Genomic DNA, 25812 nt, shown 5'->3' with positions numbered 1-25812 from the left:
GGTCCGCGACTCAAGCGTCCCCCACTGCCACTAGGCCGCCAGCAGTGCAGACCACAGCGTCGCAGCCCTGGCTCCTGAAGACAACACTTTACGGAAAAGCTGACCCTTGGAAGGCTCTGCCCTGCGGAGCGGGAGAAACGACAGCTAGGTTCTCATGGTCACCGTCACTGAGTCCCAAAGCAGAATCGACTCGTGGCCCATGGGCTGGGCCCTGGGAGGCGACAAGGACAGCTCAGAGCTGTCTCCTTGGTGTGCGGCAGAGCGTCTGGTCTGTGACTTCGCTGAAGCCGAGGGGCGTATTGCTTTGTTCCTGCTGAGAAGAAGGCGATGTCTGTGGGTGCGCAGCACTGTGGCCGTGTTGTCCTCGGGAGGAGGCCCGGCCTGGGGAAAGGCCGACCGTCAGCACTGCTTCTGGCACTGCCTCGCTGTTTCCACTGGCTGCTTGGTCACAATAAATAACATTTTATGTACAGGCTCTAGTTCTCCTCTGGGGCAGGACGGAGGCTGGTGTGATCCCCGCAACACTGCGGCACAGCCCGGGACCGGAGCCAGAAGAGCAGACTTCCACAGCGGGATGCTACTGCTGTCCCCGGCCCAGGCTGACGCCCTCGGCCGGCACTGCCTCACCTGGCTGCAGGGCACAGTCCGAACATTGCTCCTGGGGGGGCTTGCGACACTCGCCCTGGCACGACATGCGTCAGAGCACCATGGAGACGGGCCGAGGGCATGATGGCAGTGGGCTGGGGTGCTGGCAGCGGCCCGGGCGTCCGGCCGTGGGTGTGCATTCCAAGTGGGCATTTACAGGAAGGGTGCACAGGTGTGTTCATGTGTCTGACTGGGAGTCTGGACAGCCCGGCTCTGGCCAGTCACTGCACTTACTGCAAATGAGGTAACCGATGTTGGCAGAGAGGTCCGCGCAGCCCTCGGCCTCGGCGTCTGTACCTCAGGCCCCAGGGTCACCCCGCCCGGGCCAGCCCCGGCCCCGGGGAGCAGAGATCGTCCTCACAGGTTGGTCTCGTCCCAGGCGGGGTCGTTCATGTTCTTCAGCACCTTTCGTACCAGCTTCTCCAGGTCTTTGCGGGCCCTCTGCTCCTCCTCGAGCGACTTCTTCATCTTTTTGTTATCCTGAAAGCAAAGCAGAGCATGGCGGTCACCCCCTGGGGGCTGAGCTGTGGCTCCTCACTGACCCCTGCACACCCAACACGCCAGAGGAAAGGCAACCGAGAGGAGCAGCAGCCCCAGCAGCCGGGCCGAGGTCCGTCCGCGGACACTCAGAAGCCGGGCTCCGCAGGAAGCGGTGCTCCCCAGGAGCACGGCACTAGTGAAGCGGTCGGGGACACAGGCTTCAGTGTTGCGCGGTTTGCTAGGAGAAACCCAAAGGGCGAATAAAGAGCACCATAAAAGGCAGCTAACGGGAAACGGAGCTGGGTGTCCGGTGAATGGGAAAAGGGACTAGAGCGGAGACGGGAGGCAGGGAAGGGAACAAGAAACCAATCAGAATGCATCACACCCTGCACCAGTCCCTGCGAGGGATGCAACTGCTGTGAACGCGTCGCCCGCTCTCTCACATCTTCAAAGACCAGTGGCTTAACATGCTGCATTTCCAAACATCACTATCTCCTCTGGGTGTTTTTTCCTTATGGCCAATCAGTTTCATTCTTAATAACTTTACTCTTTCTTGTATTACAAAAAAGATTTTAAAAAACCCAGTGCACCTGTCTCAGCTCTTGGACTTCGTCCCTCAGTGCATACACGGTGTCCACGAGGCTCCTGCAGGGGAACAGGGCGTCAGAGGGAAGCAGGACGGGCCCCCAGGCCGGGGCAGCTGGGTGCACTGAACTCCGTCTCGGTCAGCCCGCGGTGTGGCTGCCGACATCCGGCGTCCCAGCCGCCAGGTTTCCTTCGGGAGCTGCCACGCCCGCCCAGGAGTCCTCCCTCTGCCCCAACTCCAGGGCAGCCCCACCGCTGGGAGATATCTTACTTTTCCTCTATCACCGTCTGACCGTTACTTTTGGTTTCTTCCACTATGATTTTCTCTTCTTCTGGAAGCAGAACTTGTGGAGCAGATTCTTTGCGTGAACCTAGGATGGTTAAAAAAAGAACTTCAGGTGAAAGCCAGGCAGTGAGAAACGGAATGGATGACATAGCATTACTTACACACTAACCTCCAGCAACTACGCAGTGACAAAATTCATCACGACAGACTAGTCAAGGGCATCTTTCACCGTTTTTCAGCTGTCTACCGACTACAGTTTTTTCTTGCCCAAAGCTTTACAGAGGAAAGGAAACACCAGCTTTTCCCCAATTTATTAAACTTTACTTTCTGGCTCTGGATTACAGATCTTTTTAAACACTAACATTTTCAACATAGAGTACATCAGAAGGTCTACCCAGCGTCTTGGACATTCAACCAAATTTTTAAGTCACTGTATCACTGCAGACATTTTAGAAACATGTACTGGACCATATAGAACATATAATGCAGAGTTTATAAGTTAAGAAGTTTGTAATGAAAACAATTTAACTCTACAGCAACATCTGAAAATAAAGATACAGCACATGGGTTAGAAAAAGTAAAGTTTATTATCTTGTTATGTGGTGAAAATTTTATCCTCCATTCCCTGGAACACAGACTGCATTTTTCTAAAAGAAAGGAAGTAAACTGCAACATCAGAGGAAAATGTAATGCCATTTAAGCAACACCGAGCAGAGCACAAAAGCTTGCATGGGACAAATGAGATACGATCTACCCTTCTGAGGTCAATCGTGAGATCTAATTACTCATTTCGTAAGGGCAGGGAAGAGAATCAAATCTTCTGCCCTGAGCGAGGAGGGAAAGATTTCCTTAATGACGCCAGTATGGTAACGGGTGTCATTTGCATCTGGAAGCCTTACATCATGCCAGTTGGGCAGGATACAGCCCACCACAGAACACAAGCTCTCGCAAGTGGGGCTGTGACAGATGATACGTTTTTCTTTGAGGAGAGTATGCTTGTGGCTTGACACCATCTGGCTAACCACAGCCATGGTGGCTAGCCTGCACTTTGTGCCTCTGACACGCCTGCCTTGTGTCCCCAGAGTCTGAGAGCCTGTGTACACACTCGTTGCACACCCTTGTTACCATGGAAACTCAGGATGATAGAAACTTTTGAAAGGCAGGATTGCGGAGGACAGCATGTTCCTCTGTAAGACAGAGCCTGCCAGCCTCAGGGCAGCTCAGGGCGCAGCCTTGGGCAAGGTCCCCAGGCAGCCACCTGTGCATCTGCAAACCCTTCCATCACAGGGCCCCCCACAAAAGCAGGAGGGCAGGAGCCTGACAAACGTCACGCTGCCATCCTCTGCCCATCCAGCATGATTCCGCGCCACTGGGGCGAGTGTCACGAGACGCACGTTTTATACCACTGCAAGGAGGGCTCTGTGGCACCGAGGGGACTTTAGTCTTCAACACAAGTGCTGTGCAGAGCAGTGGCAATCACCTGTCTGTGCTGTGGGAGGGAGGGGAACACCCACCCCGCCCATGGTGACCTGGTCTCTGGGTCCCAGGGGGCACACACTTTTAAACTCATCGCTAGGCTGACAATGTGCCTGCCAGAAACCTGACAGGGTGCAGAGACAGGCAGAGGCTATCTTCCGGGCCTCTCCTGGCAGGAGGGCAACACTGCCAAGGTATGTGGGCCACAGAGGAAAACACAAAGACCAACTATAGACGCAGCCCTGGTCCCAGCCATCGAGCTCCTCGGGCCTCCCACACTTGTGTGTGGATGTCACCTGTCTTCTGAAGGTAAAGTTAATTCCTGTGCAATCTGCCCAGAAAAATACAAAAGGATTCCAAAGATCTGGCGTTTGTGTCACTACAGAGAAAACAAACGCCCTGCTTAATCTCCCAGGAGAAACCAACTGGTAACACTGCACCTCCTGGGCAGCTGGTGACATGACAGGTAAAGAGTAGCTCTCAGGCGACTATCACGCTCCGCTCCAACGCTCTGCTTCTAAAGGGTTAGGGCCGCGCCGCTTTCCAGGACTGCACTTCAGGCAGGTTAAACTCCGCCAATCTCTCTAACAGCTTTGGTCTCTTCGAGCGCCTGGATGGCCTGTGTCCCGCACTGGCGGTTCCAAATTTCACAGGAGAGAGAACTGCAAAGGTCGGCACACAGTGCGCAGCCCAGGGGTCCCCGCTGAGGCTCATGCGCAGAACCGAGGACGGACACTGGTTCACAAAGGCCTCTCACCAAATGATCTGTGGAGAACAGCCTTAAAGCCCACAAGAGGAAACTCAAACCCAGAGGGCCTGGTGACCAGCCACAGGGACAGCACCCCCCTTTCTGGGCAGAACAGTGGCTGGACCAGGGCTGCTCTCCCCCACATCCCTGGCTGTTTTACTTTTATTTCTTTTAATTTGAGGCAGGGTCCTGCTAAGTTGCCCAGGCTGGCCTCGAACTTCAGACCCTCCTGCCTCAGGCTACCACATCACTGAGATTGCAGGGAAGCGCCCTGTGCCCTGCACGGGTCTCATCTTTGCAAAGATGCTTAAAGCACACAAGGATTTCGTGATGTACAATATAACTGCGAGCTTAAGAATGCACCCTGTGGACAGGCTGCACCACGGCTCGATCCTGACACAGCCCTGCATGAGCGCCGCCAGACAGCCATGGCGCGGAAATCCACACCTCGGACTGGTCTACCTCTGTGGCTGCCACTTGTTCCTCTGCACACAAATCACACCCTGGCCACCATCTGCCTTTCAATACCACACGTCTGTCTAGCAAAATGACTGAAAAGAGGTAGAGCTTTTCGGTGGAACAAGGAATATTCATTCCTCAGTCAAATGTGTAAATAGGCTTGCTGTTTCTTTTAAGAACAAAGGTTTAGAGTAGACAGATTTAATAAATTAGCTCAGAAATCACTGAAATATCTTTAGAGGCATCGCAACAGTCTTCCTGAATTATATAGGCTGGGAAAAGCATTTCAAGAGAACCACCAGAGAATGTTCTAACACCAGATTTATCAGTACTGGGGGCTGAACCTGGCGAAGTTGCCTAGGCTGGGCTTGAACTTGGGATCCTCCTGCCTCAGCCTCCCACAAAGCTGGGATTACAGGCGTGTGTCATCTTGCCTGGCTGAGCACTTTATTTTAAAGCCTAGTAACTTGGGCTCCGATACATCAACGGTTCATGATGGCCTCAGGACAGTCAAGATCTGTGTTCCTCAAACACTCTGGGGAGGTCAGAGGGGTTCTGCACCCACTGCATCTCAGGAGAGGTGAGGCAAGGTGCTGCCACCCTCAGCTTCACAGCGCATCTTTGTCATACCAGGTGGCTGGGCTGGGGATGAAGCTCAGTGGCACAGAGGCTGCCTAGCAGGCATGAAGTCCTGGGCTCAATCCCCAGCACCCCCCAAAAAAGCCTTTTGGTAGACTGGCCATAAAAACTAAACTCATCTGAGTGCTGAATTTTTTCTCTTTTTTGCACCGTATCAACATCTTGCAGTTTTCTGGGTAGCAGTCTGGAAAGTGCTAGAGTGGCCTATAATCCTGTGTCTATAAATATACAGCGTCCTCACCACTGCTGTTTCTGTGTGGAGATGGGAATCAGACAGACTGAAATAGAAGGAAACACAAGGTATCTGTAACACCAACGTGGCACTTCTCTGAGGATGCACGAACATGCCGGTGAAGTGTGCAACCTGGACACTTGCACCAAGGGGCTGGAGGCACCAGCACCCCCAGTCTCCATGGCAATACCCACTCACTGCACTGCGGCCAGTTCACAGCAGCACCGAGGGTGGACCGTCTGCCTGCCACATCCAGCGCTTTGCCCCAAGCCCCAGGCCCCAGGCTTGTGGACCTTGGTTTGAGAAACACAGATCTCATCGACTAATCCTGTTTTAAATCACGATCCTGTGCCCAGGCAGCTGTGCAGTGGGGTCACCCCGGGCTCTGGCCCCACTTGCACCTGCCATCCTGATCCTGACTGCACACAGCCACACAGGATGCTGAGGACATACGACTGGCTCACGAGGAGCCCGAGCTCAAGCTCACGGCACGCGGGGGAGTCTGTGTGCCCCAGGCTGGGGCAGCCTCCTCGGTCAGACTCTGTCTGTTCGGCAGCTGCCAGCCCAGTGGGGCCTGCCTGGGGCAGCTCACCCTTAGCTGAGACAGACCCAGCAGACCTCCCCGCACAGCGTGGGGCAGGATCCTCTCCGAGAGGCCTTGGCCCTGCTGCCAGGCCTTCCTTCCCGCCCCTCTCCCTTTGCTTCCTCTGGCCTCCAGCCTGCTGGGCAGGCACTCAGAAAACCTGACCTTACTCTAAATAAGAGTTCTGTTCTATCTGTGCACAGAAACTGACAACGCTTCCCTCTGAAGGCAAATCTTCTGGGGACTGAAAGGAGAAAGGTGAGCAGTGAGCAAGGAGCGAGCCTGTGCCGAGCACACACCTGAGCGGGGACGCCATTCCCATCGGGCCCACACAGGAAGCACGGCCTACCCCGTGTGTAGCGACTGTGCTATCCCACCCCGTGCGACAAACAGTAGAAACCAAAGGCTAGCAAATGCAAGATTTATTTCCACTGTACAGGACAGAGAGTCTTTTTATAAAACAAACACTTCATTGCCATTGCAACCACAAACAATGATATGCGTACTGTACAATACAACGGACATTCAGATACACATCCAAGTGAGCTTTTCCATGGTGTCACCTACTAAAATGGCTTTTCCCGTTCACAGATAGCACAATATATAGATTTTTTTTTCAAGGTCTTATTCCACTATATACACATTACTGTGTTTTGGCCATTTTATGCAAAACACATCGTTAAGATAGCTTATTAAGTAGTTCTGGCAAGTGTGAGTCCAACGCAAACACTGTGTGGGCCATCTGTGAGGCCCGGGGACGGCTTGGACCTACCTTCCGGCTCGGGGTCTGCGTCCTCTCGTCCTAACACTACCTGCACACAGAGCACGACAGAATGCACAAACGGGAGGGACTCGGGCCAGGCTCATGACTAAGCTTCTGCAGAAATGCTGGCCCGCTGGACGCCACGTCCTCTCTGCCGCGCGAGGACCATCTTCTGGGCCTGTGGCATTAATACTTCTAACCATGTCACGAAAAATGGTGTCAGACATTCAAAACAAACAAACAAAAAGTGAGGGCATCATTCTACAGTTACTTCGCATCAACGAAATCATCAGAATGGCTCTGAGAGGTACAAAGGGAATGGTGGTCAGTCGTCAAAACTTTAGTGCATCGAATACCATGAAAATGTCTCATCGAGACAAGGGTGACACTTGGTGCCGCTGAAACCCCCAGTGCAGTGGCCATGCCTCTTTGGGGGTGGCACACAATGTGTCCACATCCAGCCCCCAAGGAAGAAGGCTATGGCAGAGGCATCAAAACCAGTCGCTGGGACTGTCCCAGTGCACAGGTAGGTACACGGCCACTCACTCTGGAAAGGGGCCTAGGCTATGGGACGTAAATTCACTTCCAAACCCACTGCACAATGTAAGTGTGTAAATGCTGCAGTTCCAGTTTTCCAAAGCTTCCTTCCTATCTGGCCGAGTGTCACACAGCTAGTGACTACCGGCGATTCACACTGGGTGCTGACTGCAAAGACTGCAAGGCGGCCTCACGAGCACTAATCAGCATGAAACAGGCCCTGCGGGTGGCCTGAGTGACAGGAGTGGCGTCTGTGCCCTCTCCTTCCAGGCAGAAGCAGGCACAGCGCCTGAGTGCCGAGCACAGCCCGGCCGTTGTGTACGAGGGTGGTGCCGCACCAGGGTACTCTGCACACACATGGTCCCGGCCCTGAACACAGGGCGTCAGAGGGGTCAGCCGCCCCGAGGAAAGGAAATGTTACTCCCGACTTACGATGGCATCCGCTTGGGAAGTGGGTTTCCGTGAACACGTGACACAGCCAGGCCATACGGTTCCATTTAACTGGGGTGGAGCACGTGAGGGACAGAACTAACTCAGTCTGCCCTCGAGCGATGGCCACATGTGGGCTTGTGCGTGACTGACCGGAACATGTCGCGATCAGTTCTCTCTGACCCGAGAAGGGATTAGCCCGAGTGAGGCCTGTACAAATCCTTATGACAACCCCAGCCAGGTCCTAAGTGGCCCTGAGGGGTTGCTGTCAGCAGAGCTGACCGCTGCAGCTGCTGAAATGACAGTGTCACAGCCGCCCACAGCACCGTGCACATGTGGGTGTTGGGAGCCAAGCACGCGACCAGTGCTGTTCTGAATACAGTTGGTCTACACTGCGGGCTCCCGGCAGCCCCGACTCTGCACGAGGCAGCACCCACATTGGCCACTGACAAGTCTGGGGCAGTACGGAGTGGCAATGAGGGAAGGTCCAAGCCACACAGGCCACGGCAGGGCAGAGCTGGCGTGACAACAGGCTAGGAGACCTGCGGCCGACCTGACCCTCCCGTACACCCGCCCGGCCCAAGCCTATGGCACGGCACAGCCATGGCCGGACACACGGACGTTCCTCTCCTAGCCTCTCCGTCTGCGTGACCAGTTCACGTTGTACTTAGAAAATGTAGGTCCCTACGGAGAAGGCCAGAGTCATCTCCGCAGTGCTGGCACTTAGATCACAAACCTGTGTGTTTGTGATAAATGTGTTTGGTATAAATATAAAACTGTCCATAGAGCTGTATCCAAAAGAGAAATGAGACAGTTGCTGCACTGCGAATAAAAGAACCAAACCATCTGGAGCTTTTATAAAATAACTCCCCGCTGGCTGGGAGCTGCCCTGGTACAGGCTCGTGCGAACCCACCACCCACGGCAGGTGGCAGTCACGCCTCCACCAGGCCCGGGGCGACCCAGGAACACTCTCCAGTTTGTTAAAGTATCACATAAAAGAGACAAGGAACAGCAAGAAAACATCTAAGAAAAGCAGGCTGCGATACAACAAGCATTGTTAAGAAAAGCTCAGAGTGCATTAGTTCTGGTGAGAGATATATGAGCAACAGCTCTTACGAGATGCTGAACCCATTCTGTAACTATGGGCTGTCCATATACTGTCATACTCAGAGTCTTCCGAGGGGTCTGAGGGCTCCAAACGGGAAAGGCTACTGCGACGACCCAAGGAGTCTAGACTTGATTGGTCGTCGTCAGCCAAGACGTGATTATGCATCAGGTCAGTGCCTTGCCATGCTAAGACGGGATGGAGTGACAGGTGCGACAGCAGAGGTGGGGTGAGGGGACGGACAGAAGAGCCACAACCAAAACATGGAACAAAAGCAAAAGGTGATGGGAAGAGAAGGAAAAGAGAAAATATTGTTAAAAAAATGGCAACAATGTTTGTTTCTCCTTATTTATGGCTCGGTTCTAACAACCAGCTTATTAGCACAACTATCAGAACAAACCAATTAATCATTATTCCAATAAACCTAAGTCATCATACTGTTTCCAAACTGCTACTTTTTAAAGATATCACTACAAAGCCCTCCCCTAATAACCCTACAAGTTACACTCATGTCCAAACAATGGTTCTGTAAGCACTTGCAATTAGCCCATTCTGTTAAGTCCCCTGTAGGACATTATTTGCAAGAGATACAACTTATTCAGCTGGTGAACATTATTTCCATTCCGTAAATGCAGATACTAAAATGGCAAACAGTTCCACAGGACCTCTGACTGGCCGCCTCAGTCATCTCTGAGCAGCCAGGGCTAAACTTACCTTACCCAGCTACCCTACCCCATGGGGTACTTCCCAGGGGAAGACTCAGTGTGCCTGGCCTCTCACTACCTGACGCCCTGCGTGTCGCACTCCGCCTGGGCAGCTACCCACCCTGCTGCAGGGCCTCAGCCACCAGGAAGACGGGCTTGAACTGGCAGTACCACTGTGCTCAAAGGAGGGTGGGCAGCAGGAGGCAGCGGGCAGGAGGCAGGACAGCAGAATACCCCGATGGCTGGCTGGCTACAGGGGTGCCCTCAGGAGCCTGGAGCCTGAGCAGCCTCTATGCCCAACCACACAGAACTGTGAGGGCCCTGCCCCATCAGAAGTCAGGACAAAGACACTCGCCCTGTAAAGTCTTCTGGGCACCGAGGGGATCTGGTCCAACACACGATCCTTCTAAAGACTGCACCACCACACCACACACTTCTGGGAGGAGCTGCTCCACTGGGAACCACTTCCATGAGCCTAGACCAGGCGCCCAGGGCATGCGTCTCCTGTCACTGCCTGCCCTGAGCGTGCTGGGCTGAGACCGGCCTGCTCTGAGCCTCTGACCCCGCCGGATCAGCTCAAAGCGAAATCAGCACATTCCTGACACTTGTCTCACAGGAGGAGGGGACCCAGATGCGGGCTGCCCCTCACAGGCTGGCACCGGCACCGGCACTGGCACGGACGCTCACCACAGGACAGGTGGCCACATGGGACACAGCGGAGCACACAAGCCCGGGTGCTTGCTGAGACGATGGCTTCACGTTTCATTCCAAGTAACTGCAACTGAGACACTACCCAGGAGAAAAAGCTCAGCTTAAAAATCTAAAAAAGCTCAGCTTAAAAATCTAAAAATGGAATACTCTACAACCATCACCAGCAAGCTACGGAAACGCACTTTTCCTGATCCTAACAACCTGAATGGACAAACTGCTGCCTGACCGCACATGACACGGCCCGGTCTGCGAGGGCGCCGAGGCCTCTCCAGGGTGACAATGAAGGGGCTTCGCTGACCCCGGCACAAGGCCTCCCCGTCCTGGGCAGGATGAGCTGCAGAGCTCCCGGCCATGCACGAGCACTACCTGGGAGGTGGCACAGTTCTCCACTGCTCTGCCTTCACACTTCAGTGGAGGACAGCTCGGGGCTGACCTAATCTAGAGGATGTGCTGCCCTGCAGGTGATGAAAACAGAGGGGACAGGCTGCTCGCCGAGTTGGTGTAGAAAGGGAACAAACGAAAACATTAACCAGAAACTGGTTTTTATGCCAAAGTAGTATATACATCACCCAGTTCTTTAAAAAGCCAGGCACAGTAACTGGCGACCGTAATCCCAGCAACATGGGAGGCCAAGGCAGGGGGATCATACAGTCAAGCCCAGCCTGGGCAATTTAGTGAGACCCTATCGCAGGATAAAAGTTTAAAAAGGGCTGGGGACACAGCTCAGTGGTAGTTTGCTTGCTTAATATGTGTGAGGTTCCAGATTCAATCCCTAGCACCTCACACACACAAAAAGGGACAGGAAAATAAAAGCTGGAAAACAAAACACCAGTCACAGGCCCTCTCACCTGCAAGGAGATTCTTAAAAGCCACCTTACTGTCCTCACCACAAACGGAAATGTTCTTACTTAAGAAACTACGTGAGAAACAGGTAAATTCTGTGTACTCAAATCCACAAAATAAATTAGTCAGTGTTTACTCCCACATATTAAAAGGGAAAAAGGCAGGCCAACACAGGCCTTGCTCCAGGTTTGTACTCAGGACAACAGCACTAAGCTCAAAGAGCAAGAGCGACCCCATCCCAGTGCTGCCCGCTGGGGAGAGCTGGGCTGCCGCAGCCTCGCACGTCTCCTAGCGCCTCTCTCTGAGCACATGGTGCCGCCTGCCTCTGCCCACCTCAGGGTCCACGCGGCCCCTGCCCTCCTGCACCCTTGCTCACCGAGAGCAGTGCAAGCCAGACCCCCCACACACCAGGATGCCCCGTGGGCCCCAGCACGATGCTCACTTACTGGAGTTGAGCGTCTGCCGCGTCTTGGCGCTTGTGCAGTAAGCTTCGATGACCTTCAGGATCTGGGCGTCCTCCTCCAGAGCAGCCGTGCCTGCGGACAGGTGTGCGCGCCATGCCTGGAGGACGTCCCCACGCCACCACCAGCTCACCAGAAAGTGACCCAAACTGGCATCAACACGAACCCCTTCTACCCTCCCAAGGAGCTGCTCGCGGTATGTTTACACATGGTTGTAACCCAAAGGACTCTTCCTTCTAAAGTATCTTTTCTGTGTAACACAGCGAGTGAAGGGTTCCGACCTCAACTCTGTGAAGGGTGCCTTACTTATCTTAAGAGACATGGCAACCACCACCCACACTGATAAAGGGGGCAAGACACAGGAACAAGCAGTTCCCAGAATGATGGCCAGCCTTGCCCACAACAGGAATGAGGCTGAACCCGCAGCCACAGGTTCCCACGGAAATAGGAAACCCTTCATGGGGACACAGGCTGAGCCTCAGGGCTGCAGGGAGACACAGGAAGCAGCGGGAGCCCTCTTTCCTGAGGGCCTTTAGCTGTGCTGTCCTGGCTGCCTCGATGTCCTGAATGGGTTCAAAATGTTTCCTTTTCAAGGTCATTTTGACCTTGGGAAGAGCTGGGTCACAATGTGCCAGATCCAGTGACTAAGGGTGGACGAGGACAGCATCAAGATTTTACGAGCTGCCTTTCTGGAGGACAGTACTCAGCAGTAGCAGGCACTGTATTTTTCATCACACCTGGTACAGACTCTCAGAGCAAAGAGGACTCCAGAGCTGCTGCTGGAAGTGGCCAGGACCATGGGATCAGTGTGCTCAAAGGGAGGGGGAGGATTCTGAACCTGATTTATTCACAGCGTGTCTACTGATACCAGTTTTTATTTAAGCACACTGTATTATTCAGTCAGCCCTTATCTACTTTAAATGGCTCACTTATGTTAGTAAAAACATGGACAGGAAGCTTAAATATCCATAGTTGGATAAGAAGCATCACTATTAACTTTAGGAGAACAGGACACATACGAGGCAAACACGTACTGCATTAGACAGCAGAGCACTGTGCCCAGGGCCTGGGAGCATCCAAGCAAGTACCCGGCCCTCGGCTCCCTGGGAGAAGGCCCCCAGTGTCTCCAGCCACGCAGCTCCTGCAACTTGGAGACAAGCAGCTCCAGCCCAGCCTGGACCCACCCAGGGCTGCAGTCCATGTGTCCAGTGCCCACCAGGCCCTCCTGGCTGGCTCTGGTGCACCTACCCCAGCACAAGCCTGACCCTCCCCACCCTGGGGCTGCTGCGGGCCAGGGGATTGTGAGGGGCATGCAGGACTCTGCACAGCACCCCACTGTTACTCAATACCATGCCGCCCTCACCAGCTCTGACAACTAGCGTGCCTCCTGCACACCTGGCCCGGTGCTGTGCCCAGCCCACAGACCATGTAGCAGACAGACAAGGCCTCTGCAGCGCATGGCCCCATTGTTCATCAGGGCTCTTGATGGCCTCTGTCCGCCCACTTGGCTCAGGCCACCGTCTCGTCTCCTAGGCCTGTGCGTCATGAGGACAGGGCTTGGCACCAGCACAAAGAAGTGTACATCCCTCAGAAGGAGCACAGCCATCCCTCCCAAAAGGGCCACCGACAGTCCAGCCTACCAGAGGAAGGGCTGCTTCAGGCCCGGGACTCTGTCAGCCGGCACATCTCCCCTCTTCTGGGCCTCTCTGAGCCTTCCCCGTGTGGGCCAGCGCACTCTGCTCCCCACAACCCCTTCTGAAAAGAGCCCCAAGGTTCGTGGGAGTGGAGGCAGGTGCGGTGACCCAGGGCCTGCAGACCCAGGAAGGACCCGGACGTGTCGCCTGAGCAGGCGAGGGCCCAGGCTGTGCCCTCCCTGCTTGTGAGCAGCCATCTCAGGGCAGCGCCACACATCCCAAAGCTGCCCGAGCACCCACTTCAGTGGGAACTGGGGTGGGGGGTCGCAGCTCCCTGGAGTCTGGGGCGGGGAGACCTCAGCGGACAGCAAGCCGCACGCGCATGTCCCCCGGCCCTGCACTCACTTTTCCGCAAGGCGAACTCTTCATCCGAAGGCTTCCGCTCAGGTTTGCGCTTCGGGAGCAGCTTCTTCATGGTCTTGGGGCTCTTACTGAGGTCCTGGGGACAGGGAGAGCAGGGTGTCAACGAGCAGCAGAGCCACGCGCCTCACAGAGGCCACACGCGCCACTTCACAGCCATCTGTGGAGCGGTCACAGTGCGCTGGCCCTGCAGTAACAAGGGTCCCAGGGCCGTGCTTTTCCTGTGGCAGGAGGAAGGGCAGGGGGCAGCCAAGTCTGGAGGAGCCCAGCTAGCAGAGCTGACAGGGAAGAGGAAGCCAGGGTGAAACGGCTGGGGAGCAAAGGACACAGGGAGGGCAGTGCATTGGGGGTGTGCTGAGGAGGCGGAGGCCACCCCAACTCTCGGTGAAAATGCAGAGCACACCTGCGGGGCAGAGGGAGCTGCGGGACACGGCCTCAGATCGCTCAGCTGTGAGCGCAGGAGGTGGGTGCCGCCCTTGGGCCAGACTGGACGCACAGGCAGAGGGGACGGAGCTGGATATACACTCTCTCTCATACACGTCTAAAAGGCACCGAGAAATGCCACAAAAACAGCTACGCAAGAAACAGAGTGGCGTGGGCTCCAGGGCTCCCTGGTGCAAAGGTGACAAACAGGAGGACCCACAGCCTCATGTCGCCGCCCACCGGGCAGGCAGGGTGAGGAGCGCTAGCTCCCTCCTGCTCACAGACAGGCACCCTTCGGGACCCTCGCCATTCCACTCGCTCGCCAGGCAGCTCTGCCAGATGCTGTGCCTGTCGGCTCCCTTTGTCTTCTGAGCCCACACAGAGGGACGGGACAAGGAGCCTTGGTGTCCGCAGCAGCCTGAGACAGACACTGACTGCCCGCATCTCAGTCCAGATCGTGGGTGAGACAGACTGAGACAGGGTCACCTGGGGACTGGCAGCACTCGGGGCTCTTCCTGGGTGGGGACAAGGGACTCCACTGCACGTCACTGCACTCAGGGCTACACAGTGCTCACAACGCGTTCATCTTCATGCCTCACTCACAGCTGTGCTCACACCTCCAGCCACACGCCTGCCCACTCGTCCTCACACGCACAGCGTGCGCTTTCTGTGGGTCTCAGGTCCCTCCCATACACAGCACAGTGGACGAGGGACGATGGAATGGAAGCCCACACAGGACTCCAGGCGGCCTCACCTCCTTGTAGCAGAGAGCAGCTGAGGGCCGCAGGGGAGGCGCCGGCCGCAGGCAGCTGAGGCTCCAAGGCTTAGGAGTCTTCGGGGGCTCCAGGGGTCCCCAGCTGATCGTGGTGTGTGGCGGGCCGTGGTGGGAGGGGTGGGGCAGCGTGTGGTAGGCGGGCATCAGCGATGCCGGCTTGCTGTCCGCGTGTTTGCTGGACGGTGTGATGGGGTGTGAAGGGAGCTGCAGGCAAGGGAGGAAGCAGAGAGCCTGAGACCAGGCGGCCACGGCCACCTCTGTACTCGCTGCCAGCCTGGGAGGAGGCTCGCCTGGGCACGGGCTCCCCACACTGTCGGCTTCAGGTCCACTGCACCTCAGGTCCAGCCCTGCTGGGGGACCGAGTGCCATCGGGAGTAGCCACTGCCTGGCAGAGGTAGAGAAAGTCACACCGTGCACCCTGTGCCAGGCTCACAGGCAGAGGGGGAGGAGCACGTCCTGACCCTGCAGCCACGTGCCGTGTGTCTCTCTGCCGCTCACACAAAGGGCAAAGCCTGGCTGCAGGAAACTTGTCTGAGGGGTGCCCTCCAACTCTTCACAGACCTCAATCTCTGGGATAAAACAAGGCATTCTCCTGGAAGGCTCATCTTTATGAAAACAATTACAAAAACCTAATTTCTCATTAGTGCGGGTGACTCATACAGTAAATTCCCGGAAAAATAAAAAGTATCCCTGAGCCTGACAGCGAAATAGGAAAATGTAAAATGAATCCAGTTAACGCTCAGAGTCCGCTGGTCCACCATAAGAAGGCATCTAGTGGGAGAGTGGGCAAAGGGCCAGGCACTGACAATCTGGCTGCAGTCCTCACCAAAAATGCAAACAGGAGCAGCAAGGGCTGGCCCCACAGCAGCCACACCAGTGCTGAGAAGCCACTGCTCTCCACCAGTCCTGGGAGCAGTCCTGGGCCACACCACTGCACCCCTGCCACCTCCGACTAACTTCTCAGGGGTAAAGCAGGGTGAAGCAGTCCTCCAGCACACAAATTCACATCCCACGAGGGATGCCTCATGCTACATCGACAGTACGATTGGGCTGCACAGGCTGGGGTCTCAGGAGGTACGGCACAATCCCCAGGATGCTGGCCCAGGAGGTACAGTCCCCCTGGCACAGCTCCCTGCTGAAGGTGGCACGCAGGGGCACACCAAGATGCCAGACCCCCGTCCATATGAAGCGGCTGCGATAGTGGCCTCCTCCCCAGGACAGCTGAACTGAGGCGGGGAGCGCTCTGATCTGCAGTGCTCCGAGTGAGCACGGCGGCGGAGCGGGGAGAGCGCTATGGCCTGGGCACAGAGGCTGGCAAAGGAAAAGGAGCTGCAGGGCAGAAGTGGTGAGAACAGCCCTGAAGGGCAGGGCACGCTCTGCAGACTCCAAGCCCCTTCAGCACAAGGCCCAAGGCACCCTTTCTTCAGCGCACAGCGCCGGCACATCGGAGACCGACACTGCCACACCGGCACTGCTCTGCGCTGAAGCGGTTTGTCTCTAAAAAACCTCAGAGCTGCTGAGCTTTTTTTAAAGAAAAACAATTGTTTTCTTAAAACAGTGAGTGAAAAATACTTTAATGCCTTCAAAATGAAGCTAGTCCTTTCCATCCGCATTATCTTTTACTTTTTGTTTTCTTTTAAATAAGCCATAACTATAGTCCCGAATCATACCCGCTTCCTTCCTCTACTCAGGACCGCTGCCCGGGTGGGTGGGCAAGGAAGCCCCGGACACTGCACCCCACCACCCCAGGCAGGCGCCCTTACGGTGTGGGACGGCACGGAGTGAGGCTTGATGGTGGGGTTGCTCACGGACGTGACCTTCGTCTGCTTCTGCAGGTGGTCCACCCACTCGTGTAGGTCCTGCTGGTTGTTGCAAGACACGAGGATCCGCTCGATCATGCTCCCTGCACAGGACAGCCAGGGAGGAGGCTGAAGGGCACTCGCACGTACACATGCCCACTGCTCGTGTGGACTTGGCCACGCTGAACAGCACCCCGCGGGTCCCCAGCAAGACACGCCCAAGGACACCCAAGGGCCGGGCATCTGGGAGAGGGCGGCACTCACACAGCTGTGCCCATCACCTGCTATTTCAAAGGCATTTCTATGATGTTCACTGTCCTCAAGCTTTGTGATTGTCATTCCTGTCGTCGGCAGCTTTCCCTAAAAGAGACCCCCCACCACACACAAAAAAATACAATTAGTGCTTTTCCAGTAAAGGATCCATCATTAAAATAAATAGTGACTTAAGATGTGGCAGAGGAGCCGTGTGAGCCGGGGATGAGCCTGTTCACAGCAGGGCGTGCACCACCGCACAGCCCGTCTTGGATGAGAGACACAGCACTCAGAAGAAAGGCAGAGCCCCAAACCAATGACTCTGTCTGGCAGGTCACAGAAACGTCGCACAGTGACGAGACCACAGCACACAGCTGCTGCCTCGAGGGCCACGTTCCTGAAAGGGATGGGTGCCTGCCCTGCAAACAAAGGGGAGGTTCCGGCTTTGAAGGAAACAGTGGAATGGAGCTGAGGCAGACAGGACCGCGTGGTAGCTACACACTGTGGGCCACCAGACAGAAGACAGGAGGCTGTGCTAGATGCTCACGGCTTAGGAAGGGATGCGCAGACGCGCACACCATCAAGGCCCCCAGTGCGGGGAGACACACAACAGCCTGGCTCATGCACCCCCGGACACGGCCACGGGTGTTCTGGTGGGGCACCTCAAAACAGCTCTCAGCCAGGTGCAGGAGTCTATCAGCACCCGGGAAGCAGCGCTTCTGGACAGGAACGTGGGATCTGCCCCATGGGACCCACGGCAAGGTCACGAGCTAGCAGGCGCTGCTGACCCCCAGCGGGCAGAGGCCAGGCTCGCCTGGCCCCTAGGCACTCAGAGCACTTTCTTCCCAGAAGCCCCCAGCAGGAGGCCGGGGAGCCGTCCCCGAAGCGGGGGCAGGATGGCATGCTGCCCGACGCGGCTGTGACCAAACAGATCTGGGAAGTGCAGGCTGCACTCCTCGCCAAGACCGCAGGCGCACACAGTGCTTCAACAGCCCGAGTCATCGCACAGAAATCATGCTGGGGACCACATAACCCAAGAAGAGAGACGAGTGCTGGTGACCGGGCTCGCTGAGCCAGGCCAGAGAGGCCTTGGAACTCCAACACAAGAGCAAGGGCTCCCAAGCGAGTGCCAGCCTCCCAGGGGACCGGCCCCCAGCAGCCGGCTCTCCCCCGAGCTGGAGCAGGGCCCACCTTCAGCTGGCACTGGCATGGGGCTCTGGGGTAGGCAACTGGAAGCAGAAAGAGTGGGAGGGACAGGCCACAGTCTCAGGGTTCCTCAGGGCCTGAGCGAGGAGAGCTATAAGGTGCCTCTCCTGACAGCAGCCCCCACACGGAGGTGCTGTGGTCCTGGGAGCGTCCGCACCCTGCTTCACCACTTCTGTCAGCCGTGTAGCCACGAGCCCTCCCTGTGAGCAGATGCAGCCTCCTCAGGAGGGGAACAAGCCACATCGGCTTCAACTCAAAAGACTGTCGTCCTTGGTGGGTCAACACGAAAAACATGTGGCAGCTTCCGTCCCAGGAGTCCCTGAAGACCGGCTAGGCTCTAGTAGGGGATGAGCAGGCATGGCTTCTACAGGGTCACCTCCCGGATGTGCAGTGGGGACAGGACACAGCCCCTGCACTCCCCCAAGTCCAGGAAAGCAGAGAAGTGTATGGTGCAGGCGAGCTGACCCTGAGACCTGTGCCGTGTATCCAAGGATGCCAGGGGCTGGCAGGGGTTGGCCCGCCCAACCCACTGACTCGAAGCCCCATTGCGGCCCCTTCCCTTCCGCAGAACAGAAAGCAAAGCCTCAGCACAGCAAGGTGCTGTGCAGGAGGTGACACGGGCACAGGGGCCTCGGAGGCTGAGCCACCCGTGTCCTCACAGGTGCTCTGTCCCGACACTTCCTCCTTTCGGATGGAGAAAGAACACCAGGACACACGTCACAGCGGGACACACCTGAACTCAGAGCAGCACACACGGCCCAAGTTCAAAGCCAAGAAAAGGAATCTCAGATCTACCGAGAGCACCGAAATTTGAATCCAAAGGTGTTTTACCTGGTAAATGAAGCCACTCATCCTGGGACTGGCAGACAACATTAACAGGAGGTTCGGGAAGAGGAGAAGGTATCTTTCGTTCTTTTCCTAGTATAAAAAACCCATTTTTAAAAACACATCTATTTACAAATACAAATGTGTCCACAATATTTATTTTTATTTTTTGTTTACTTTTTGGGTACCGGCGATTGAACTCGGGACCTTGTTCTTGTGAGTCAGGTGGCAGAACCACTGAGCTAAACCCCTAACCCTCCACAGTATTTATTTGCTATTAGGCCCTGAGAAACCTTATCCTATATTTCACTGTTTCCTGTCCAGGTGTTTCTACCAGATCGTATTAGCAAACTAAATGGAAACAAAAGTGATGAATTTAAGTTAAGTCTTAATGTGTGACTGAGAAAATTTTGGCAACTGGGTAAAAGCCATGGGTTGCTAAGTTCTTCAAAGTGAGGATGCGGCAGTATCTTGGCTCACCAACTCGATTCTTTCTGTGATTCTGGTCACAATCCACACTGGATGAGAACCGAATCAAAGTCAATGGTTAGGCTCCGTGTTGACCTCGTGGGGCAGTCTGACTCGGTTCTTTGCCAGTTCAGTTTGCGACTAGTATCCTGGAGAGAATCCAGTTTGTGAGTGCAGACACCAATGTAAACTCAATGATTATCTGTACAGTAGCTCTGAAAGCTAACAGAGGAAGGAATTTGTCTCAGCCTTTAAGTATCCAGTGCATCTAAAATTTTCATGGTTCAGGAGGAAAGTAACAAGAACTCACCAAGTTTTAATGGGGACAGGGTAATGCCTGAGGAGGACAGCACAACCGTGGGCAGAAACTCTGGTTTCTCCATTTTCCTGGCCGCTCCCTAGCGCTCAATTTGCCAATGAAACACTGTTCTTGTCCATCCCATAAACTCTTAGCCTACAGGAAGGACTTGAAAGCAGCACTGTGTACTAGGAAGCATGTGTTTCAATAAAGGAACAAAACTGAAGAGACCACACCTAAAAGACAAAAATTCCCGAGACTCTAAAAGGAGACCCAGAAAGGGTGACACGAGATGCTCCTGTTCTCAGTGAGCACTGCCCAGGGTCGGGTCTACACCAGGAAGAGGTCCCCGAGCACCACCCCAGCACAAAGCACCTCCGGAAAAAGGACCTCTATTTTAGGGAAGTCACTGGGAGCGACCTGTGAGCTTCTCCTCTTGAAGACTTGCAGATTGGGCCGGGGACCCCCTGAGCAAAGGCTCGAAGTGTTGTCCTGAGGGCTCTCAATCATGTAGGAGTACCCACCACCGCTGACAGTCTATGCTACAAGGACACACTTTGGGAAATATTTCCACAGACTGGCTTAAAGTTTAAAATCACACTATTAACAAACACTGCAGGAGAGATGTGGGGGGGTTGTATTAATGTGGTGAATAAGTCGTGATTTCTCGTAGTGTCCAAACTGTCAGAGCTTCATCTCTAAAGAGGGTGGTATTTCGAAACTTTATGGGTGAGGAGAAACACACATTGTGAATAGAAGTTCAGTGTTGCTCTTGTTGAATATGTTTTGCAAAGACAAAATAAAATGAAGGAAGATCCTGCCTGCTCAGTGATCCAAGGCACACACAGCACATGAACCGTGAGATATGAACTGCTCCGTTTTCACAGGGTGGGATTAGCACAAGAACCTGGTTTCAACTCCTCCTTCCTCAGACCCATGAGGAACCTGTGACTCCTCTCAGCAAATACTAATTAGTATGGGTTCACGGGAAGGGGAAGGGTCTGTTCTGGCTTGCGTCTAGATGTCCCCCTAAAGCCTCTTGCAGTTAGCGGTGGAATTTTGTGGAGGTGGTTGGATCTAGAGCGTGTGATGCTGGGACTGATTTGTGATGCAATGCCAGGATTCAGGGTGTCCCACCCTGGGTGTGAATGCTACCTGCCCTAAGGCCCGCGGAGAGCCTGGATAAAATGTAAGGAACAGAAAAAGGGCTGCTGTTGTCACTTTCCGTTGCCCTGCTACTTCGCTGCTTTGCTGCCTTCTGCCGGCCATAAACTGATTCTCCTCCGTGTCTGTGATGCCCTTCTGCCATGCCAACCTGTCATGGAACCAGCCAACTATGAACTGTGACCTACAATATACCTTCCCTCGTTTAACTTTGGGTGCTGGGTATTTTGTCTCAGCAAAGAGAGAAAAGTAACTAAGACAGGGAACAGACTCCACTCCTGGGCCAAGCCGAGCCTATGGGCCTAAGCCAGTCCACACTGGGCTCTCGGCTCCTTTCTACTGAACTCTAAGCCTCTCTGCCTCATCAAGGATGAATAGTGGAGCACACTCAGGACCGAAGCCAGGCGTTCTTATCACAAGACAGTATTAGAGCGGCACAGAGCTGATGCGTCACACAAGGGCCACGTACCTCGCTCCCTGCGCACTGAATCATGACCTGTGACATGTAAACAACATTGCCCAGCGTCTTGATGTCATCTCCCTCCCAGCTCCGGATGGATTCCGTCAGAATCTGCAACTCAAGCTCCTTCCTCTTCCGGACTTCTTGACACTGGACCTGCGAAACACAGAAATCTTCAGACACTGAAGGTTCCGGAATCTCATGTTCCGACCACACTGCTGCTTAAGGCAATTACTGCTTCACATGCTGCTTGAGATAATCTCCGGAATGCCTGGCTCACCTGTACGGGTTACACATGTGCTTCAATGCGTGGCATCAAGAGAAGCAAGATGCACAAGTACATTATTTCAGAAAAACATCACAGATTTGATAGCTTCTAGGAAGAATAAAAACATGCAGCAGACAAGAAAATATTTCCGTTCTGGCTTAATTAGTGTTTGCCACCGGAAAAGACTGAGGAGGAGGAGAAGGGTAAGTACAAGGGAGGCCACAAGTAAGGCGCAGCGTCAGAAAACAGAGACAGAGACAGAGCTGCCACTGCGCCCCACCCAGCAGCACCATGGCCCTGGGGGCGAAGCAAGGGGACCCTGTAACTACAGCAGGAAGCGGCGGCGCTTTTTCAGGTCGAGACAATTGTCACAGCTTTCTGGTGTCTCCAGTCCACTCCAGCAAGAGAATACAAGCCATGAAATCTACTACACACTCTTCATTATTTCATCTGAATGAACACTTACTTCAGCTCACGAGTAATTATTTTATCATCTAATTTTGCTGCCTGCTGATTCTACATTCACTTGATACAGTAATGTCTGGGGGAAAACATAATATGCTTAATCACTTACTGAGAGGTTTTTGAAGGCAGTCATAGATTTCTGAATGTCTTGTCTATCGGGATGATAATCCTTTGGAGGAAAGAAATGCACAATCAGCTTTCACAATCCAAGTTTTCTCACAGAGGCGCTCTCCTTGGCTGGCCTGAAACTTCTCCCTTTCACACACGTCAGCCCTCAGTGTGCCCTCCCTTCTCCCCTCTGTGAGGAAGCGTGGGACCAACGAGCAGGGGAACCAACAGCCAAGAGCAGGGCAGCAGCAGCACTGCTCTATGGTAAGGCCGCAGGGAAGCACGGCCACCCTCCCAGTCAGGCCACCCCACCCCGGCCTCAGGGCAGCAGGCAGCTGCCGGACGTCTGCCAGGCCTGCAGACACCGCCCTAACCTACATGACTCTGTCACTACTGTAACTTGAGTGCTGATTGTTTGCAGCTACTCATTCCTTGCACCATCTGAAAACCAGCCACGTTCTCCAGATTCTGGAACCCTTTCGGTCACAGTGGTGGAAGACGGAGTGAGGAGGTGAGGAGGCAAACGCTTTCTCACAGAACTGGGCAGGAGGGAAACTATGTGTGACAAAATCATTTTGAAAATCCAGAGATTACAGCCCTGAGTAAACTGCGCGGCCCCTGTTGGCCACCTAACAGCAGGGTGACACCAGGCCCCAAGGGAAGTGGCACCTCCATGTGTCTCTCCAGCTCCCTGAGCAGCGTGGGGTACTTGTCCAGGCGCATGAACGGCTTGCTCAGGCCGGTGGTCAGCACAAGGATTCCAGGGCTGCTGGCGCCCTTTGTCTCCATGAACTCCCCGAGCTCCTCGCTGGGCGGTGCAGGAGGAGAGAGAAGACACTGGCGGTTAGGACGAGAGATGACACGGCCATCTCCGAGCAGCCCTCAAGCAGCCCCGGAGAAGGACAGAGGACAGTGTAGAGGCCCCATAGGAGCACACTGGGCCCTGGAGCCAGGCTGCATCCCACCAAGTCACACAGTCCCAGGACACAGCAGGGAAACCAAGGTACCTCCAGAATCTAAGCAAAATCAAGTCCTCAGCATCCCGGACTGCCCTCCACAGCCGCCTCCCAGAGAGTCATCTAGTGTTTGCGCAGTAAGTCCTCTGTGGTCCCCCACTCTCAGAGCCCAACAGCACCGACAAGCGGCCCAGCTACTTCCTGGTGCGTGTGCATATTCACAGGACTCACAGCTCCACATCCCGTTCTAGGGTCTTGTGCTTTCTAAAACATTTCCCAAGAACATCGCAGGACCTGGCCTGGGGACAGCAGTGAGGCCCACAGGGCCTTACAGTCCTGCTGCTGCAGAGGCCAGACAGCCACGCCATCGCCATGGGGACATGCTCTGCCACCTCCGCACTGACCTCTGCCCCACTTCCCCAGCTGGGTGCAGTGCTGCGCACCAGACAGAGGCTTCAGCTGGGGAAGATGTGCCCTGCTACAAGAAGGCAGTAGATGAGGCTCGAGGTGAAGGGAGCCCTGGCACCTGGCCGGGACACCCTGCACCCTCAACCCAGCCCACCTCAGGACACCTGTATCCCAAAGCCACACCCACCGCCAGTCCCTGGAGCACGAGGAGTAACAAAATCAATCTTTATCACCACAAGGACACTTCAAGTGCCTTAAGTGCATCAATGTGAGGCCTTTACTGACAAGGGAAAAATCTGTGCCGGTGGTATTACAGGGTTTAATGAAATGGCCTATCACATAGTAGGGAAAAGTTAAAAAAACTGAGTATTAAGTTAAATTGTGGAAGCAAAGGTAACTTCTAATACGCACAAAACAGTCTCAAGATGCCAGAAGCCAAGAGTTACGGTTTCCATCCAGACAGCTCCCCAAAGCTTCGTACACTCACAGCTGGGGCTTTTGCAGGTGACTGGATGAGGGGGTGATACTCATGGGTGGACTGGTTGGAGACGGAGCCCGGTGGAGTGTCACAGGGACTCCCACCCCCCTTGGTTTCTCTCTGCTTCCTGTCCACCATGCTGTGGACTGTTTCTCCTCGGTGGTGCCCCTCTGCCACGCTGCCCTGCCCTGGAGCCAGCCAACCACCGACTGAAACTTCTACAGACTGTGAGCCAAAATAAACTTCTCCTCCTCAGAGTTGTGGGTGTCAGGTGCTGTGTCTCAGCAAGGAGACAAACAGCAAGATGGAAAATACAACTGCACACACCTTCACAGTGCACCATTTCCCTGTGTAGACTTTTAGTATTATAATAAGACAAAACAGCTACCTGCAACTGGTTTTGAAGCAGGACTTTAAGAAAAACAAGTCTTCTTCAGTCTCGGACAGACTCCACCCTCCCTTACCCCTCTCTCCTGTTCCTGAAAGTGTTTGTTTTGGCAACTATGTCTTATAGGGCCTGCCATTTAGCTCAGTGGTTTTGCTGCCTGCCTTGCAAGTGCAAGGTCCAGAGTTTGACGCCCCCTTCGTACCAAAAAAAAAGCAACTATTCTTTTAAAGTAAGATTATGTCACCTTATAAACTAAGATTATGTGGTCTTATTCTCACAAGATTTATAAGGCTCTGTCTTTCTATAAGGCTAAATTATAAAACTGTCTGCCCTTCTCCTGTTTTGGTAAACTCACTTGCTATGTCACCAAACCCCCCACCCCCACAAAATATATAAAAGCTAGAACTTCTCTTTGTTCAACACTCTGCCTTGGGACGGAAGTCCACTGAGCTGGTGTACACCTAAAACCTCATAGGAATTCTGCTTTCCATTGGTCTGTCCCGTCTCTTAGAGCAGTGAACCATGTATGGTGAGTGAAGGCTGAGCTCTCTCAGCCCAGCGGCCTCAGGCAGGGACACAAGTACTTCCTGCTGCCACTGCACTCTGCACTGGTCTACACTTTCAACTCCTCCCTAAAGGACCATCTCCTCTCCAGGCAACCACAGAGAAAACCAGAGACCAGCTGTATAACTGTCTGCAATTTCCACTTGCCTGCTGTGCATCATCCTCAGGGCTACAGCAGTAATTCCGGAAGTACTGTGAGAAACACAGACTTCATGCTTACACATCCTTTTAGAGAAATTTCACTTCTCCTGAATTCCAGGACTGAACACAGAATGTGTGTTGCCAGCACAGGCCTGGCCCAGGGTGAGGGCAGGGTCCTCTTCCCATGTGCTCTGCACTCACACTCCCTCCGCATCAGAGTTTGAAAACCATAATCCTCTTGTATTTGGGCACACCAAGGCAGCGGCAAGTGTGCAGGGTTTTTCTTCCCCACAAGACCAATGACACAATGAGCCTTCGCCGCCTTTGCTCCGACCTGACTAGCTCCTCCAGGTCGGGCTCCATGCTTCCCCGGAGCCCACAGGCACCGACCTTCAGGATGGGAGCCGCACTCTGAGGGGTATGGAGGTGGCCCATGCCTCTGGAGGCACGCTGAGCTTGACAACACCCACAGGCTGCGCCAGCCTCTGGCGTATCTCCTTCCACAGGGCAGGCGAGCTGAGTGGCTTGCTAGTTGTAAGCTGCAGTGTTTACTGTTAGTAAGCTGAAGTTAAAGACTGAAATGAGGAGCCAGCAGCTTCCGACTTTTTTTTTTTTTTTTTTTTTT

The 25812-nt window shown here is 54.4% G+C and overlaps 1 protein-coding gene across 3 annotated transcripts in view; it reads right to left on the bottom strand.

The window, feature by feature from the left end:
- Positions 1-361: 361 nt before the first annotated feature.
- Arhgef7 (Rho guanine nucleotide exchange factor 7) overlaps positions 362-25812 on the bottom strand; it is a 72735-nt gene continuing 47284 nt past the window's right edge. For 2 of the 3 annotated variants that reach the window (XM_010619963.3, XM_033760976.1), the window contains exons 9-21: positions 22922-23060; positions 22254-22313; positions 21421-21567; positions 19028-19114; positions 17020-17098; positions 16703-16842; positions 14919-15143; positions 13727-13820; positions 11673-11762; positions 8980-9156; positions 1982-2081; positions 1716-1770; positions 362-1125 (exon numbers count right to left, since the gene is read on the bottom strand). In XM_010619963.3, coding sequence (XP_010618265.1) covers positions 1003-1125; positions 1716-1770; positions 1982-2081; positions 8980-9156; positions 11673-11762; positions 13727-13820; positions 14919-15143; positions 16703-16842; positions 17020-17098; positions 19028-19114; positions 21421-21567; positions 22254-22313; positions 22922-23060 — 1516 coding nt within the window. In that variant the 3' untranslated portion in view covers positions 362-1002. The remainder of the gene's footprint in view (positions 1126-1715; positions 1771-1981; positions 2082-8979; positions 9157-11672; positions 11763-13726; positions 13821-14918; positions 15144-16702; positions 16843-17019; positions 17099-19027; positions 19115-21420; positions 21568-22253; positions 22314-22921; positions 23061-25812) is intronic. The other variant, XM_010619965.3, reaches the window with a different exon arrangement.

This window comes from Fukomys damarensis, unplaced genomic scaffold (genome assembly GCF_012274545.1).
Source record: "Fukomys damarensis isolate Sample0158 unplaced genomic scaffold, DMR_v1.0_HiC HiC_scaffold_6, whole genome shotgun sequence".
Classification (NCBI taxonomy): Eukaryota; Metazoa; Chordata; class Mammalia; order Rodentia; family Bathyergidae; genus Fukomys; species Fukomys damarensis.
Note: the sequence above shows the minus strand (reverse complement) of the source record. Positions and strands in the feature narration are given on the sequence as shown.